Below are 18,031 nucleotides of genomic sequence, written 5' to 3'. Positions count from 1 at the left end.
CGACTAAATAAAGTGGGTGTCAGGTAGTCATAAAAACATCCATCTTCTGCACCGCTTTCACACTCCGGCCCGAAATTGAACCCACCGTGTCACAAGACAGAAAAAACTCATTTCTTTTTTTTTTCTTTTTTTAAAACTGGACATTTACATTTTAGGTAACCGATTTCTATTCGGATATAATTGCTGAAACAAAAACTGTAGACAAACACATTACACTTGCAAACGTAACCATGCTTCAGGTGTCATTATTTGGACTCATACTGGGCCCCTAATAATTCTACTCCTGGTCCCTGAAGGCAACTGTGAGCAGCTGGTATCTCTTCAAAATAAATCCCAAACAAGAACAATTTTAAAACAATGGAAGAGACATTTCAGATTAACACTTTATCAGTTAGCGCTCACAAATTAATTCTGTTTATAGTTACACAACAGCAGTCCGGTCGTGTTTTTCTTTTAAATTTTGTTCTGCAGAGAACTCATTAAATGCGCTTGGCCTTCATTCATTCACACACCTCAAACATTGAGGCCATAAACAACCATTTCATAAACCTGGATAAAAGGAATCACCTGTTTCCCCTCAGTTATAGGTCACCATACGATCAGCAATTGCTAAGCGGCGATCCCAGTAAACTGTAAATGCCCTCACGTGTCAAAAAACAAATCACACGAAGTGTCTGAGCATATTATACAAAACACAAAACAAAGCTTTCATACAGGAGAAAAAAAAAACCATTCAAATCCACTGAGACAAAGAAAAGGGAAAGATATTTAGAACATGGGGAGATTAAGAAAACAGTGATTAACACATGCTTGACGGATGTTCTCTAAACTAATGAGCCTTCATGTAATTAATCCTGCTAATCACTTGCTGGAAGTACTTGGAGGAAAACTCCCCCAATTGAGACACTATAAAAACCGATGCCACGTTCCTTTAAGCTTCCTCTTGGCCTTGCCGGGGTTGCGAGAGGAAAGCCGGAGGAGGTGCGATTGTAGCAAACCAATTTAATGTCTCTACAGCCAGAGTACTCATGGGGGTGATCTCACATTTATGATTCTGTTTGTTATCGCTCTATCGCTCTCTCTCTGCTTATCTTGGTGACCTTGACACAGATGCACACGGATAGAGGGAACGAGAGGGTCAGGGAACAAATGCAAAGTTGAGGTCGGGAAGATTGAAAATGACACTGGATTAAAAAAAAAAGGCATATCTGTCAGGTGAAAACAAATGACAAAAACAAAAATATACAGTAAGGAGAGGCAGAAAAAAGGCAGGCAGTGATTGGAGGATAAGGAGATAGAGAAAGGAATTAAAGAGAGAAATACTACGCGGAGACAAATGCAAGATCTCATTTATGCACCACTGAAGCTATGAATCATGTCAATAAGAGATGGGTGTGTTGATAAATCTTCAGACCTGCACTCGACTGGAGCTGCTTTTGACTTCCTGCTGGCTAAAGTCACGTCATAACGGTGGGAATCAGAATGAATGCTGTGAGTCTGGATGACGTGTTTTTAGATTCAGCCATAAATAATTTCTTTCATTTTTATCTCTCAGGCAGGGTACAACTGACCAGAAAACTACTGCATGAGTTCACTTCTCTCTCACTGAAAATTGCTGACTGCGGGGATGTTTTGAGTTACTTTTTACTAATAGTTTTAGGTTTTCCTTTTTTAATTATCTTTTTTCTTTCCTTTATTTTTAAATTGCTGTATCAGTCCAAATATAAGATGGGCTTTTTCATTTCTTGGGAATTAGTCCGGAAAAGTGGAGTCATCGTATTGTAATTGTATAATATTCAGCTAACTGTGTTATGCTGAGATGCTCTTAGCAACAGCACAGGGGCCTTAGATACAAGAGGAACGAACAATAAACTGAGTGATCATATTGCAGGGATGAGGAGTCAGGATCACAAAATGAGTGGCTTTAGGTGAAGGGCTATTTTTTAGCACATTATTAACTTGACAAATACATTTAATGTGAAAATCATCCTGATTTATGTCAGCTACATTTAAGCATAAATTAGAGTAAAAAAAAAGGGGGGGGGGGGGGGGGGTACACACCAATTTCTACCTGGAAAATTGTGTCTTTTAGTACCAAGGTTGGAAACATAAAGAAACATATACATTCTTTCTAATTAAGTAAAGAGAAAAAGTAAAGAGAAAATTAAATAAAGGGAAAATACAAAATCACAGCAAAAGAGACAGATGTAGATGTGGAGTGTCAAATCATTTTGCAGTATTGTTGTATTTGGAGTCTCTCTGTCGCACCGATGCATCTTATCAGAGTAGATTATTGTGGATGACAACTCAAGAAAACCCTGAAGAGTCCTTATCTTTCTCCTATTCAAACTCCAGTGTCTGAGCTCTTAATCCGGTTACTTGCTCCACTGCTGTGTCCACTCTCTTTATCCAAGACTTGAGGCTTTGAGGCCCCCCACCTCAAACAGCAATGATAAAGCCACTACAGTTCAAAATTTCAAACAGAAACTTACTGAGAGCTTGGAAGAAATACAAAATGACTTTTATGGGCCCCAGAAATCTCTTTTTTTGAAGAAGAAGAAGAAAAAAGAAACTGCAGAATGACAAAAGTCTGACCCACAATGCAATCTGCCATAAAAGCAAGCAAAAGTCAACATCTTGAGATGATGGTTAAAAAGAAACCTGATTATACATTCATTATGCAACTCGTGTGGGAAGGTCTGCTGGGAAATACAGCAGTGAGAACTGAGCCCATTATAATCGCAAAGAATGGACACATTCATCAAACTGCTCCTTTTCTCCCAGTAAGAAATGCTCGGCAACATAAATTTCACTGGGTACAATAGTAGGCGTCCTACACGCCAACACTCATGGGAACGCACAAAACAAACAACAACCTGCTGCGAACATGAACCTGGATTGTGGACACACGTTTAATAAATCCGACAGAGGTGGAGTTAAAGCAGCAGAGGTCTCACCTGGCGGGGTGCATGCTTCAACAGATGACTGAACTAGCACAGACCGCCTCTTGGAGGGCATGGGCATCTTCCTCTCTTTGTACTTTGCCAAAGCTGCTTGGACAGCTTCCGTGTGCAGATCTAAAGAAATACATCAGCACAGTTTAACTACATCATGGAGGGAAAACAACACCGGGCATTTAAAACTTTCTGGCAGCAACAAACGCATGATTACCAGATCTAAAGCGTTCATCCCGGGTGTTGGCCGCCCGAGACTTGTTGTGTTTGGAACCTGGGAGCACAGCTTGGGAGGAGGTCTGGATCCTGTTGTCGATTTGTAGAGACGGATCTACACCTGCACGGTAACAAGACAAAAGCAAAGAACGACAGTTTATAAGAGTAAGTAAAAAAAATGCAGCAGTATCTGGAAATCACGTCAGAAAAATCACACAGTCTCTTGGGCCGGGGGCAACGGTGCCAAATGGTGCTCAACTGGATCAAGTATGCCCAGGCTTAATGGTAAATCCCTACTTAGACAGCTTTCTTTGACTACAGTTATCTGGGAGTCGAGAAAGTATTCACTTTAATTAATCCAGCCTTTCTCACAACTCCAAAGCTCGCGGCTGCCTGCGAGCTCCAAGGGAGGCAAATGCAAATTTCATAGACATAACTGAGAGGAGGTGATTAAGCACCATGAATGTCAAGAAGAAAACATCTTCTAACTGCAGCATTCTAAAATAATCAAGCTCCGAGAGTTGTCATACTGCTTGTCCGCTGTGTGATAGAGGCAGTGATTCATCTCTGTGCTTATGCAATCCTCATCTGAGCCTCATTAACTAACCAGTAGTTAGCATCAGACCGGAGACCCAAGACAATTGCCTGAGGGAAGGTCACACCACAAACTTCAATATTACTGGCTCTCCTTCTCTTTTTTTCTGAAGTTACCATTGCAATGCATTTGATGTATTAAGGGGGAATGAACACAAAGGAGAAGTACAAGGAAGAAATCAAATTAATATTTATCCTATAACACAGAAAATGCATAATCTTCCCAAATGAGATAAATGTTACTTGTGCTGCATTGAAAACGTATTTATGGATGAACTGCTTGACATTTAGAAAGAGCAGCAGTGCACTGAGAACCGGTTGGAAGTCATAACTGAATAATAACACAAAATAGTCCTCTTATTGTTTTATTTCATCATTGTCCTGAGTTCCTGTTAATAAACCTCCTTGAAAAGCCAAGTCCACTATATTTCAATTTGTTGTATATTCCTATTCTTTCAATGCATGTGTATAATTCATGCTGAACAAAATGCAAAAATATTTATCTTAATGGAATTTATTCAAAATTGAATCGATCTTCTTTCACGGTCTGATTCATTGATGTGTTTATCAACAGAACAACTTCAGGTCTTCCCATGTATCCACTTTCGTGGACTGGAAACAAGGACAATACAATTGTAAAGCTTTGAACCAAACATTAACGGTTGCAGCACCAAAATGTCTTAATCTTCGGCGAAAAACTTTAAAAGCCTTCAAGTCCTGGTTATCTGTATGCACATCTTTCAAAGTGTTTAATGTTGTGTTTAACTAGTCGTGTGTGAAAAACACAACGAGTTATTAGGTACAAGTGTAACTATGCTAGGATCAGCGTACCGAGGATATTCGAAGTTCCTCTAGCTCCGACAGACCGTGTACATTAGGAGTCTTATAGGTTTGATAGCTGCTACATTGTGTGACATGAATTTCAGAAACTTTGGTACAACAGTAAGTTTGACTTTCCACTAAATCAAAGTGGGTGACTGCTACAACGTACTTCAATACGCAAGAATAACAACATTATGCTGTAATGCATCGAAGTAAACCAAACCCAAAGTAGTAGTATTTATGTACAGAGAGAAATCTTGGGATGAACCGAGAAAGACGATGTGGACGTGGACCAGCATTTTAATCTCCTGACGAATCAGCAAAACTATTGTTTTGGTGCAGCACCGATGTCACTTTGATCCGTTTCATTGTCGTTGGATGTGAGCAGGCGGAGGACATGACATTTCTGATAATATCAGAACGCTATCTCCACTCGTCCGTGGTCGCACAACTGTGAACGGCTGTCCATGATCCCTTCTTGCTGTATGATACAAGATAACAGATTTCGAACCACAGTTGAATATATCACAACAATTGCTTATCTTTCATCTGAGACTAACTCACAGTGTACAGCTGCCATTATGTGGTTATCGCAAACGACAGTGGAAGACAACCTCGAGAAGAGTGGGACATCCGTCCGTCAAAGCCTCAGCAACTCCGGATCAACAGTTCAACAGTTTCCTAATTATATTTTACTCACTGTAAAAATCAAAAATTATGTATTTCTTTAAAAAAAATTTAATAAAAAATCATGATACGTAAATGCAGCATGTTAGAAAATAACCAAAGCAAATAACTGAACAGGTTCCGCATTACTTTAAGTGATGTAGTCAAGTCTTTGCACAGGTAACAGAGCACGATCTGAGAACGCAGCGGATGAAAACACTAAGCACTGAAATCTGTGAAATACTGAGCTATTCTTGACCGACCAACAGAAACAGTGAAAAAAATAATTTCTTCCCACAAACTGATATCCCTTGTGATCCAACACTGGTAATGAACTACTCGTATATGGATTCTTAAAAAAAGCTGTGGAAATATTACATTATGTTAGCCATGAAGCAACAAACCAATAAATGGGCTAGATAAGACCCAAAAAATCAGATTCAGATTAGAATAAAGAAAGTCAATCATGACCCAAAGTGTATTTTTGTGTCGTGGTCATGAACTGGTCTGGCTTCAGGATCCACCGTCACCTCTTAAAAACAAGCCGCAAAACAAATCGAGAGAAATATCTCACTTCCAAATCTCTTGAATTATAATAGGATGCAGTTTGAACCTGAGAATGTCAAATTACATATTATTACAGTGTACCAACCCAAAAGAATACAGTAATTTTAATTTTCATCCAAGCCTTGTGGACCATGACCCACTGAAAACAAGTCAGCCCACTTTTGGTTCAAAATCCCTGGTTAAGTGGAATAATAGTTGCACTAAAAACCCACAAATTAGTCTCTCAAAGTAGTATTGCAGATACAATGTTGGTAAAAGATTAGCTCGTCATGCTTTTAGACCAGTTAGTAAATAGTTTGTTAGGGAAAGAGTCCCACCGCACTTCAATCAGCCTTGAACCATCAGACACCCACCCAGCCAGACCCAGCCAGAGACCCAGACTGCTACCAGCCGGCCGGGCTTTCAGTGTCAGCTTAGTGGGGATCAGTGAGCCCCACACAGTCAGCAACTCTCCAACAGCAGCAGCAAACACACTGCAGAGCTGAGCAACGTTTCCACACTTCTACTAAATCTGCCAAACAACACCACTCTCGAATATTGCACGAGGTAAAATGAGGCCGTGGGACATTTAAGGACACGCAGCACGTGGAGTCTGACACACTCATTTGCACAACCACACACACACACACTCGTACACAACACGTCTCCTCCTGAGGATGGATAGACACATTAATATATGCTGGGTCTTCATATCGCTCTGACAGCCCAGTCACACTCCAGCCTCTCCACAGGCTCAGCTCCTGGAGGAGACGGGTCTATAAAATCAGCCAGAGCCAGGACATCAGACCCGGTTGCTGGGCAGAGCGCACTTCAGAGACACACCATACGGAGCCAATCAGAGGCGTGCGCCGTCACAGCAGATGTGGTTATTGGTGTACAGTGAATCCTGATAAATCTTTCCCACCTGTCTGATGGCAGAGCTTCCTTAAGGGCACGTTGGCTGACGACACGTGTCTGACTTACTTCCTAGAGAGCAAATATGCTCTGCTAATTACATGCATGATGGTGTTGGGGTGTGCATATATGAATCAGACAGAAATAAATTTTAAATATATTCAAATAACAAGCCTGATGAATGGCTCTTATTTGGATAAAGCTTTAACTGCATTAAAAGCCATGAAGTTAATATGAGAATATATCAATGACATACCTGTATCCTAACTGCAGCGGTACAAAAATTACTTAAGATAACTTATTTAAAAGGTAGTAAATATATTCACATGCTGTTTACCAAAAACAATTATCTATGGGAACACCCATACCCTGATGGATGACATATGTGAAATACAAGCAGCAAAACAACTTATGACACTTTGTACGGGGAGCAGGGAAGGCCTACAGTCTATTGTTCTATTTAAACCCTGCAGCTGTCAAACCCTAACCCACTGATTCATCATGCTGAATGGATGTGTCATTAAACCCTAGCATATCTATTCATCCAACTGGAGGCATGTGTTGCATATGAAGAATCTCACCCACTCCACAGCCTTTCAATTTCTTCTCTATATAACAGATCCATCCATTCCCATTTTTAACCGTGAAGATCCAAATTGAACAGACGGGACAATGAATGCAAAGGAAGGACCTAAGGCCATGATAACAAGAGGAGAGATGATCCGTCCAAGCTATACAGCAGCCCTGCTAACTCCAGTGGAAAGCCTCGAGCGAGTGGCCCGCGCCATAGCCTGGTTTCCACTCGGGCCTGTCTCTGTGAGAGCTGGCCAAACCAAAAGCTGCTATGGACATCACATGGAGGACGGAGAACCATGAAGTATACAGGCAGAAATGTCTCCTTGAGCTTTACCACAAACCACTTCGACTTATAGGCTGCCAGGAGTGGCTCAGACTGACTGACTGCACAAGTGGGGCTAAAAATGCATTCAGCGGATGTGTACATTTATAAAAGGAAGTTCCCTCCACAGTTTAATATCACGGACACACCTGACGCTCACACCTGGATTTCTATAATGACAATATCGATTCTCAAACACCGTCTGAACCAACAAAAGACGGAAACCGACATATTCAATCGGGTAAAAACAATAAACACAACAGCACGCGAGAAAAACAAGTTAATGACAAGTTAATACACTCCAAAAACATAATCCCTCTCTATTAAGAGCTGAGCAGTGGAATTAAGGAGAAGCGAAGAAGCACCCATAACATCAAGACCTGTAACCTTATGAACTATTATAACTATTAGAATTAAGCAACCATCAACACTCAATCTCCATTAAGTCTTTTGTTTCTTACTCTTTTCATTTTTAGCTCACAAAGTATGTATAACATACTGCTGACAGATACCTAATTATGACCTCCAAGATTAACAGAACCACTGGAGCTGAGTGATAAACAGACACATCTAAACAAGAAGAGTAATGTGTGCATGCAACTTCATCATGGGACACTGAAACTCCTACATTATTAATTAACCCATTTCCTCCCATTTCTGCACACAAATTCTGAAATCATTCTCTTCTGTGGTGTATCTTTTTAATTGACAATTATAAGGCCCTCTTTTTTTGTGTCAAGAAACAAAAGAAAGTATTACTTATGAATAAAACTACTTTTGCAATAGACACCGTGGACTTCGAAGAGCTTCCTCTCTGTTTGTGTTGCCCCGCTAACACGCAGACAAAAGCCTGTTCCGGACGCAACATTTCCTTCCAGGCCTGTGTGTGTCTTACCTTGTATCTGTGGGATGTACGGTGCCAACAGCTTGCCTCTTTTCTTCTCATAGCCTTTCTGAGTGATGTCCCCTGTTCAGACAGAGAGAGAGAAATAAAGGAACAGACAGAGAGAGGGGGAAAGAGAGAAAGGCGGGGGGGGGGGGGGGGGGGGGCAGAGAGATGAGTCATTAGCTCAGCCGTGCCTTGGTTTTTTGTGTGTGTGTGTGTGTTGGTGTGCGTTTATGTGTGTGTGTGTGTCTTCCAGGCTGGTTAGGCTGGCACCGCGGGGCACCAGAGGCAGGTTGGGCAGGCAGACGACCAGCTCCTACCAGCTTGATGTCTTTTTCCACCAAACACACGAGATGTGACACCGTGTTTGTTCAGATCCATCAGCATGAAATATAATCACACTTGACATATGTGATATCGTAAGGAATTTTCAATGCACTTGAATGACGGCGTCAGCGGAGTAAGGGGGCATTTAAAAGATCATTTGTGCGGTGCGTCTAATATTTTCCCGCTGTCAGCACAAACGCAACTCGACTCAGTTGTCTGCATGGTATTTGAATTATCATTCTTTGAAAGAAGACCGACGCGTTGCCATGTCATTCAAGTACAATAAATGCAGAAAGGGCTGAACGAAGGCAGAGGAAGACGGACCAATTGGCAGAGTTGAAGGAGAACAAAAGATATCTGGAAAAGTCAGCAGGAGAGGATGTACACTGCAAATGTTTCAGACAGTGAAATTAAGGGCCATTTAAAAATAAATTCCACAAATAATTTTTAGTTGACCAAGCTGTTACAGTTCCTCTGTGGGCTTATGCCGTCTGAGTGTCTCCGTCTATGCAGGCAACCCCACACTGACTCCACGAGTCTGGGACTGAAGGGACCACACCATCTGCTGCAGGACTCTGGGTTGTTCATGTGACTAAAAATCGTTCTTTGGCGTTGTGGTTCGGGGTATGGACTGCAGAATATATTTCACAGTAGAGCCTCCCTGAATATGGCATATGAATTTTAACAATTAAAACCCTAACACTTTTCTCTACAGTGCTGTATTAGTGCTGTATTCTAAAATGAAACAAAAAATTACGTTAAAGTTTGACAATTTTTTTCCCAGCTGGAAAAAAAAACAAAACTTTTTCTTCTTATAGATGCACAGTTCAGTGGATCATCTACCTCCATCTGCCTCGCCTGTTACACAAACCATCTCCATGTCCTCTACATGTCTTCCTCTTCTCATCCTTCCTCCCGCTTTTGCTTCATCATATGTCCCATATCTCCTTCAGAGATCTCAGAACTATCTGAACCTTCTGTCTACAGTTTTATATCAAAATTGCTGAACCATTTCTGCCCCTCTGACCTGATCTGTCCTTTTTAATGTCGTCCATATTGTTCACTCCCAATTAAAATATCACCATCTTCATCTCTCACTCAACCAGTTCTGGCTTTTACAAAGTTAAAACCAAGCACTCTTAATAAAACTACCTCTTGAATATTTGCCTGCCATCGTCTCATTCACGTGTTCTCCCTGGTCTCGACTGACCTTCACTGTTCTTCTCTCCCCCTGCTCTATACTCTACTCTAGCTGAAGGTTTGTTGACTGTGTTATTTCTTTTAATAATTTCAACTTGATTTTCTGCTCTTTTGCTTGATTTCAAGGAACCAAGTATGACGATATCCGGCAGTAGGGCTCAACCTCATTGGCCCGATATGTTGACATGCAGAGCCTGAATACATATGCATCAAACTGGGACCATGGTCGGTCACATAACAAGATGATGACACATTTCTCATATATCATGCAGCCCTCTGAGGTGATTTTGGTGAGTTCTTCTGGCTTGTCAGAGATGACTCGTGGTAGTAAAATGTCACTGTGTTTTTTCGTATAACTAACTGATATGGGCCCGGCTGAGACTGACGGGGGAGGAGACATTTCGTTGACAAAAGGCTTATTGATTCAGCCAAAAGACTTAACCGACAGTCCTTCTTAAACACAAACCACAAGTATCCAACCACACTCCTGTAATCGCGTCTCTAAAAAAGCCGTCACACATCTCACATGTCTAAAGGTTGGCGTAAACAAAATCGACAACAAAGCTGTGAGAAATGTGGGGCTGTATGGGAAATATACAAAAGAAACATCCGGGCTGTTAAGAGTGTCAAAGTCAAACGGCCGCTTAATGCAATGTGTACATTGTTCTGGGAGGAAGCTCGGAGAGCTCACAAAAGTCAATTCAGGGTGTCAGAGTCAGTTTCCACAGGGTGTTGACACTTGTGTCCAGTAAATAGAGATCAAGCTGTGCTCTTTACATTCATCCGTTCAGACTCTCAGTGGGGGTCATGAAAGTGGAGGTCAAATGAAAAAGCAAACAGCCATCTTCATTAAATCCCTGCCCCGTGTAATCCCATCCCTACAACCAACTGGGCGACCCTTTCTTTTCTTGCTTTTTTTGAAAGTGTCGAACAGCTACGCTAAACTTTATCAAAATCATAATCAGCACAGCATTTGCAGCCCTATGAATTGGCATGTTTAATTAAAAAAAAATAAAAATAGGTAATTAGTTACTATTTATAGACTTTCCAACTTGTGTTTCAACAAACTCGTCACTGTCTTGGGGAACACAACACTGTGGCACTGTGAGGGCAGGTGCTGTTGGTCCGACTGGTTTCTGCACTGGCCGCCGGTCCTGACTCACCAGTAACAACTGAAAGCCTGCACTGTTAAATGTCCAGGAGAGACGGAGGCCAGCAACAATACAGCGCTGTCCACAGAGCCGGCCGGCTGACCTGACACTGACTCTTTCTGGTGATAAGGACTCCGTTTGTGTGTTTGGGTGTGTGCGTGCGTGTGTGTGCGTGCACATTAGGACATGTCTGTGTGCGTGCCAGCGGGTCTGAGTTTGCACACTACAGCGGCCAACCAGCTTGACAATTGCACAAAGGAAGGCTATTCTCTACAGAGGCACAAAATTCTGGATAGTGGCTGCGGAGGCCGAGCACACACTGATCCATCAAGTTTCACTGAAGCTAATCTTTAGATTAGCGAACAAACGGCTTAGTCATCAAAAATGGTTGGCATGAAGTCAGCCGTTCTGTGGTGAGCAATGACCCTCAAGCTAAAAACTTAAAGAACAAAACCATCAAGACTGTGGCAGAGATGAGTTGCAATATGTTCCGTATGAGCGCGTTCCATTGTGTTTACATGCGTGTGTTTGATTATCCACAAACAGCCAGTCTATTTGCCTTTCACGCTTCGAGTGGCTCCACATGATAATCCAAAGGTCACGATGTGGCCTGATGCTCGGCGAGTGACGGGAGGGGCCAGTGGACAGTAGGTCGGAACACAGTCGGCAGTACTCATATTATGATGGTTCAGGAATTATCTTGTCCATCAGCACTAACCTCCATCAAAAGCGAGCTCTTTTGCTCACTTTCACCTTCATCGCAACAACTGAGGGTCCACAGTCCACAAATATATCACAAATTCCTGTCCTCCTCTGACCCCAAGATAGTCATTTTCAATTACCTCCAGCAGTTCTTACTGAGAGGAGAAAATAGGAACAACGGCAGGAAGTCATCTCTATTGTTCTACTTTTAAATTGCAGGTCTTGTCATCACTCCATTTCCATCCATCTGAGGTGACAAAATGTTATTTACTGGAAAATGTAGGGAGGTCCCCCCCACCCCCAGAATATCATGCAGTGGTGTTACCGTAAACATTTCTCTCACCTGGTCCTGAATCCAATTTCCAGAAAGAGATGGTCAATCTTGTGACACTCTGAGAAGTGACAGCAAAACAACTCTGTGTCCCCTGCTTTGTTTTATTGACTGTAATGGACCGATGGCTATTGAGTATAGCTGACTGATTGCTCCTGACTGGAGCTGCTCTTCCACTGAGGCCCATTAGAGAATTGGCTTGCATCTCCACAGATTGGCCTTCTCAATGAGGAGTGGAGATAGTGACACACAGCAAATTCCACTGCAGGCCAAAACAAATAATAAAAATGCCAAACAATAATTAGACACGAGAGAAAGTCTACACATTCACATGCTCACACACATCTCTCTCTTTTTTTCCCCCCAGATTCAGAAAAGCCCTCACAAGAATGTGAGCGATGGAGTGTCTTACAAGCACACTGCAATAATCCTAAAAGAGCACATCTGTGTGTGAAAATAGATCATATGGCGTGTGCAGGGAAAAGTTGTGTGAGTGAAATCAAACAGTGTGTGTGCATACCCAACTGTTACAGTATCATGACTGTAAGCTGCAAATCCAGTTAGGATTAATAATAAACATTATAATGCATCATCTGGGTTGTCTATCAGTGGTTCTGACCTGGACTACCACCTGAGAAAGTACCGACATCTCCAAGTGGCCATGTGTTTAGATGGATCAAGACAGGTTACTGCTAATATGAGGATCATTGAGCCACTTAAACCAACAAAGGGCTGCACGTCTTCATCATTCATGAATACAACAAGCCAGTACATTGGAAAAATAACTGCTGTTAGTCAAACTTATTATGATGACTCCGTGTTTCATATACTTTGAGTTGAAGTTTAAAGTGATTTCATTTTCCCCCAAAAAATACGACTTTCCTGCTCATCCCTCTAGAGGGTGCACATGTACCACAACTAGTACCACAGTTTGAGAATCAATGGTCTGCAGTAAATTCATAATCTCATCTTCATATTACTATACTGGCTTTTGTACTTCTACATAAATAAGTCAATGAAAATATCTTATTGTCAGTTTATTTGTCAGGCACATTCTCACTCAATCAATGAAAAGCTTTCGCTTGAATGCCAGTAAATATCGAGAAACTTGAATCGGAAGCCATTTTAAAGAAACCGTCAAACAGAAAATTCATAAATTTCCTTGGAATCAAACTCTTTGATAATCATGTATAGTCGCAGAAATGATCAGCTTCAGAACATTAAATATCTGCACCAGAGTGCCACTTTCTCATCCTAATGGACCTCCAGCCAGAGCAGTAGCCCCGCCCATCCAAAATGTCAGTTCCTGTGCCAGTCTGTCCCACAATGTGCCACTGCTGCCGCTGCCAAGCCAGCAATCAAGCTGTCTGCCCTTCAGCCACCCAAAGCTGTGACTAAATATTTAGGCAGAGCAGCATTTGCTTTCTAGGACTTGTGTGTTAATTCCAGCTAAAGCAGATGTGCCCAGCTGTCATTTAGCATTAGCTCTATGACACACAAATGGTTTTACACATATGGGTTTAATTCTTCATTCTTAGACATATTTGTGGACTGATTATTGGTTTATGCATAATCATCTACTTCAGGAATGTGCAGTGTGTATTATTTCTGTCATCACCAAACTTGTGCTGAGATCAAATGAGTCAAACCTGCCCTACTCACACATTTCTGTATTTTGTTTTGAAAAGTTAACTCCCGAGGAAAAGGAGCACAGACAAAAAGAAGAGACAGACAGATTGAAAACGATGGTTCAAACCGCATCTTATTAGTCAGTCTGGGATGAAGAGCAGCAGGCACGCCACATGACAAGTAAAAACAGTAGTGTGCAGTGACCGCAGGCTTTAATAAAGTCCTTTAACACAGAGACGCACAGAAATACAGACAGGCAGAATCACTCACATGCTGAATCCAGAGGAGCATGCAGTGCAGCGGAGAGATGTCTTCAGCACAGACTGAGGGATGGAGGGACAGTAGAAGAAAAAGAGGCCAGCGGCAGAATGCAAGCAGACAGGTCAGCTGAGGCTAATGCAAGCTAAAAGGCTAACTCTGCGTCCTGCTGTCAGAAGTCAGACGCTTCAACATCCTTTGTTTCCTTCCACAGTAAAAAGACAGAAGAATGAGAGAACCCGACTCCCTCACTCTGCTCTCCTATTGCTCCCCTCCCTCTCGCCATCTCTCAAACCCCACAATCCCTGCTCCCCTCCCTCTTCAATCGGCTGCCTCCATCACCCCCCCCCCCCCCCCCCCCCCCGCCAGCTCTTTTCCCTTCTCACCCTCTCTCACTTTTTCCATCCCTCCCTTCTTCTATCTCCTCCCACCTAAGGTCTCCACAAAGCCAGCCTAGGCAGCGGGATTAGGGTGTCAAAGCAGACCCCTGCCCCCCACATACCAATCTCACACACCACATACACTGTACGAGTTAGAGGAACTCTCGCGAGTCTGTTATAACACGTTAATACAGGTCAAGTTATGGAGCCTGCAAACTTTGTTTAACAAACAGAAAGCTTCTAAAACCAATGCAGGGAATTGCTGCGTTAGATTTAATGTTTGCTTCAACACAACAACGACTACCAGATGAAAAATAAGAGAAGTCAGCACAGACAGTTATGAAAACGCGTCAAACCACACACCTAGATCACACATGGCTGAAAATACATCTCCACACTACTCCCACCCTCCGATTGTTGTAATTCCACTGCAATTTCCCCCTTGAGATTGCTTTGTGGAAAAAGAAAATTAGCCTGTGTTTTGGAGGGAAGCAGGAGTTGCACTCAGCTAAAAGTAGGATTACCTCTGATGAGGAGGCAAACACTGCCCGGTACTTAAGACTGGATGGAGATAGAGTACTACAGCTGTCCCAAAGGGCTCATCATCCCTCTGTGTGTGTGTGTGTGTGTGTGTGTGTGTGTGTGTGTGTGTGTGTGTGTGTGTGTGTGTGTGTGTGTGTGTGTGTGTGTGTGTGTGTGTGTGTGTGTGTGTGTGTGTGTGTGTGTGTGTGTGGGTGTGTGGTGTGTGTGTGTGTGTGTGTGTGTGTGTGTGTGTGTGTGTGTGTGTGTGTGTGTGTGTGTGTGTGTGTGTGTGTGTGTCTGCCTGCGTTAGATATTACTACTATGACCATCAGTTTCAACGAATACCTCCATACCACTGAGGTATTATTGTTTTGGGGGGAGCAGTCGTTAAAGCTGCTCAAACACATCGATCAAGAAAAACTTTTTTTCTCTTAACATGGTAAATAATATTGTCACATACCAGTAATAGTGTTAGACTTTTTTTATACCATCGTTGGGAATGTCTATGCATGACACTTTATTGTATTTTATAGGTTTATCTCAAACGTGTCGCAGTAAAATTTACGGCAATGTTGGCCTTGTCTCCATTCCAGTTTTTGGTAACAGACTTGAGTAATTCTATATGATAAACTGGATGTGGCTTCCTGCTGCACACAGCAGTTCAATAGATTTTAATAAAGCCAAAGGATTCTTGTAAAGCCAAAGGCTATAAGACATACGTGATTAAACATTGCCTCTTTTGCACGCAGCTCAAGTCACACTGAATGACTGCATGAATAATGCACAGTCGGATCATTTATGTGACACACATCCTACTGGAAGGTTAAAGACAGTCAGGGTCGGAAAGAAGAAGGGGGTAAGTGTTGGAGAAAAGAGGGGTTGATTGAAGATGACAAGGAGCTTGAAACTGAGAGCCAGCTGGAGAAACGTAGAGGGGGGGCAGGACGAACTGGGAGAGGCTTAAGGGAGAATTTAGAGACAAAAGGGGGGATGAGGGGAGAATAGAGAGAAGGGGTGGAAAAGGAGGAATAACAGAGGATATGATTAAAAGGTAATGACTTCCTCTTCCGTGCTCACACACACACACACACACACACACACACACACACACACACACACACACACACACACACACACACACACACACACACACACACACACACACACACACACACACACACTGATGCTGAAATGCCTGGGCGTCTCTCGGTCTCCATCCATCACCAGCTCCAATCACCCTGTCGCATCGCTTTTAATTAAGTAGTGCCAGCGAATTAAGGGACCGAACGAACCCTTCATTACCACTTTGCTAATACATAACCCCCTCATCACGTATGCACTCACACACACGCAGAGCCCAAAATCCCCCTTCATCCCCCAGGCGCAGAATGGCTGGTGAGCAGACAGACAGCGTGAATAATAAGACATTAGATGCAGTACTGCTTTACACGGGGGGGCCCTGCAGCTGTGGGCTGATTTGGGGAGCAGACAAGACGGGGTGGGGGGTGGGGTAATTAACACTCACAAATAAACACTGACACTGTACGCAGAGCAACATACACACATGTATGCCCAAATGAGGCACACAACAATTCTCACAGAGATGGATATAAATTGCTTCAAAAGCAAACACACACACACACACACACACACACACACACACACACACACACACACACACACACACAAATGTACAAATATGCATAAACCCTACAAACAATAGTGGTTATTAGTGTTAAATAAGAGGAAGAGCTTTGAGGAAATGAAATGACTATTTTGGTGTGAGTATTCGTTGTGCCAGTACACATCAGGGGGGTGCTGTAGTCTTGGAGGAAAGCTAACAGAGGTTCAGGGTTCGACCCGTAGTCCTAATTGTGGGCATAACAGGCTCAGAGGCACATGTTGTCACTGAATATTTGTATTTCAGTGCAAGTTAGACAGATAGACAGATCTGGCTCCTGTTCAAACATATTCATTCAGCTCATTTTGGACCGCTAAGATGCGGGCTGGACTGAGCTGCACAATAACTGAAGGAGAGTACCGCTATTTTGGCTTTCAGCCAGAGTTGCCTCATGTGTAAACATCCGTCTCGCCTACATGAACAGCAGTAGAAACTGTCATAGCCGTCATCTCACAGCACAGCTGTGCATACTGCTCACTGTAACCAAGAGGGTGGAAGTACAAATAATCAGTTATGTGTCAAAGTTTATAAGTGCTTAAAATTTTTTTTCGGATTTTGAGAACCAGATTCAGGGACGAGACAAAGAAGGAAGACTTGACCAATAAATCACTGTAAAATGTCTAGTTCATAAACTACAGTATGACAATAGGTTTGTCTACAAGATGCCACTCTGCGCTGAATTAAAGCTGCATAAATAATGTTATCCTAGGTGGTCGACATGCGCCTCTAGTGCCTTGCCTGGCAGCCAGCACCATTGGTGTGGGATTGTTTGTGTGTGAATAACAATGTAAAGTGGTTTGTCACTCCTGAAGCCGCTCTATAAGTTAAGCCCATTCACCATTTATGACTGTACTTATTAATATCAGTAGATATTAAGCTTAAAACCGTGAGAATTTCCATTTATTTCACAACGGGCAGTCTCACTCACAGTGCTTTCAAGGTTTTTTGTGTTAAATGCAAGTGTATGTGATTAAGAGTGTGTGTATGTGTAGGTCCTACGATGCGTGTGATTGGTTGAGCGAGATGTGTGTGTGTGTGTGTGTGTGTGTGTGTGTGTGTGTGTGTGTGTGTGTGTGTGTGTGTGTGTGTGTGTGTGTGTGTGTGTGTGTGTGTGTGTGTGTGTGTGTGTGTGTGTGTGTGTGTGTGTGTGTGTGTGTGTGTGTGTGTGTGACAAGCGTGACCAGTGTGGGAGCAACGCCTCTGCCCCGAAACACCAAGAACATGCTCACAGCAAGAGACTAACTGCTGTACTTTCCATGTGAGGCTCAGAAGTCTAGACCTTACTGTACCTCCTACAAATGCTTCACATCTCCACACATTATTCTTACAAATCAGCTGTGCGAGTGGTGAAAG

The 18,031-nt window shown here is 42.6% G+C and overlaps 1 protein-coding gene across 4 annotated transcripts in view; it reads right to left on the bottom strand.

Moving 5' to 3' along the window:
- The window catches only part of dip2a (disco-interacting protein 2 homolog A), an 81,304-nt gene that overhangs the window by 26,226 nt on the left and 37,047 nt on the right, over positions 1–18,031 (bottom strand). For all 4 annotated transcript variants that reach the window (XM_080478463.1, XM_080478464.1, XM_080478465.1 and 1 more), the window contains exons 2-4: positions 8,507–8,578; positions 3,172–3,291; positions 2,958–3,077 (exon numbers count right to left, since the gene is read on the bottom strand). In XM_080478463.1, the coding sequence (XP_080334589.1) occupies positions 2,958–3,077; positions 3,172–3,291; positions 8,507–8,578 (312 nt within the window). The remainder of the gene's footprint in view (positions 1–2,957; positions 3,078–3,171; positions 3,292–8,506; positions 8,579–18,031) is intronic.

Source organism: Lipophrys pholis, assembly GCF_963383615.2.
Source record: "Lipophrys pholis genome assembly, chromosome: 13".
Classification (NCBI taxonomy): domain Eukaryota; kingdom Metazoa; phylum Chordata; class Actinopteri; order Blenniiformes; family Blenniidae; genus Lipophrys; species Lipophrys pholis.
Note: the sequence above shows the minus strand (reverse complement) of the source record. Positions and strands in the feature narration are given on the sequence as shown.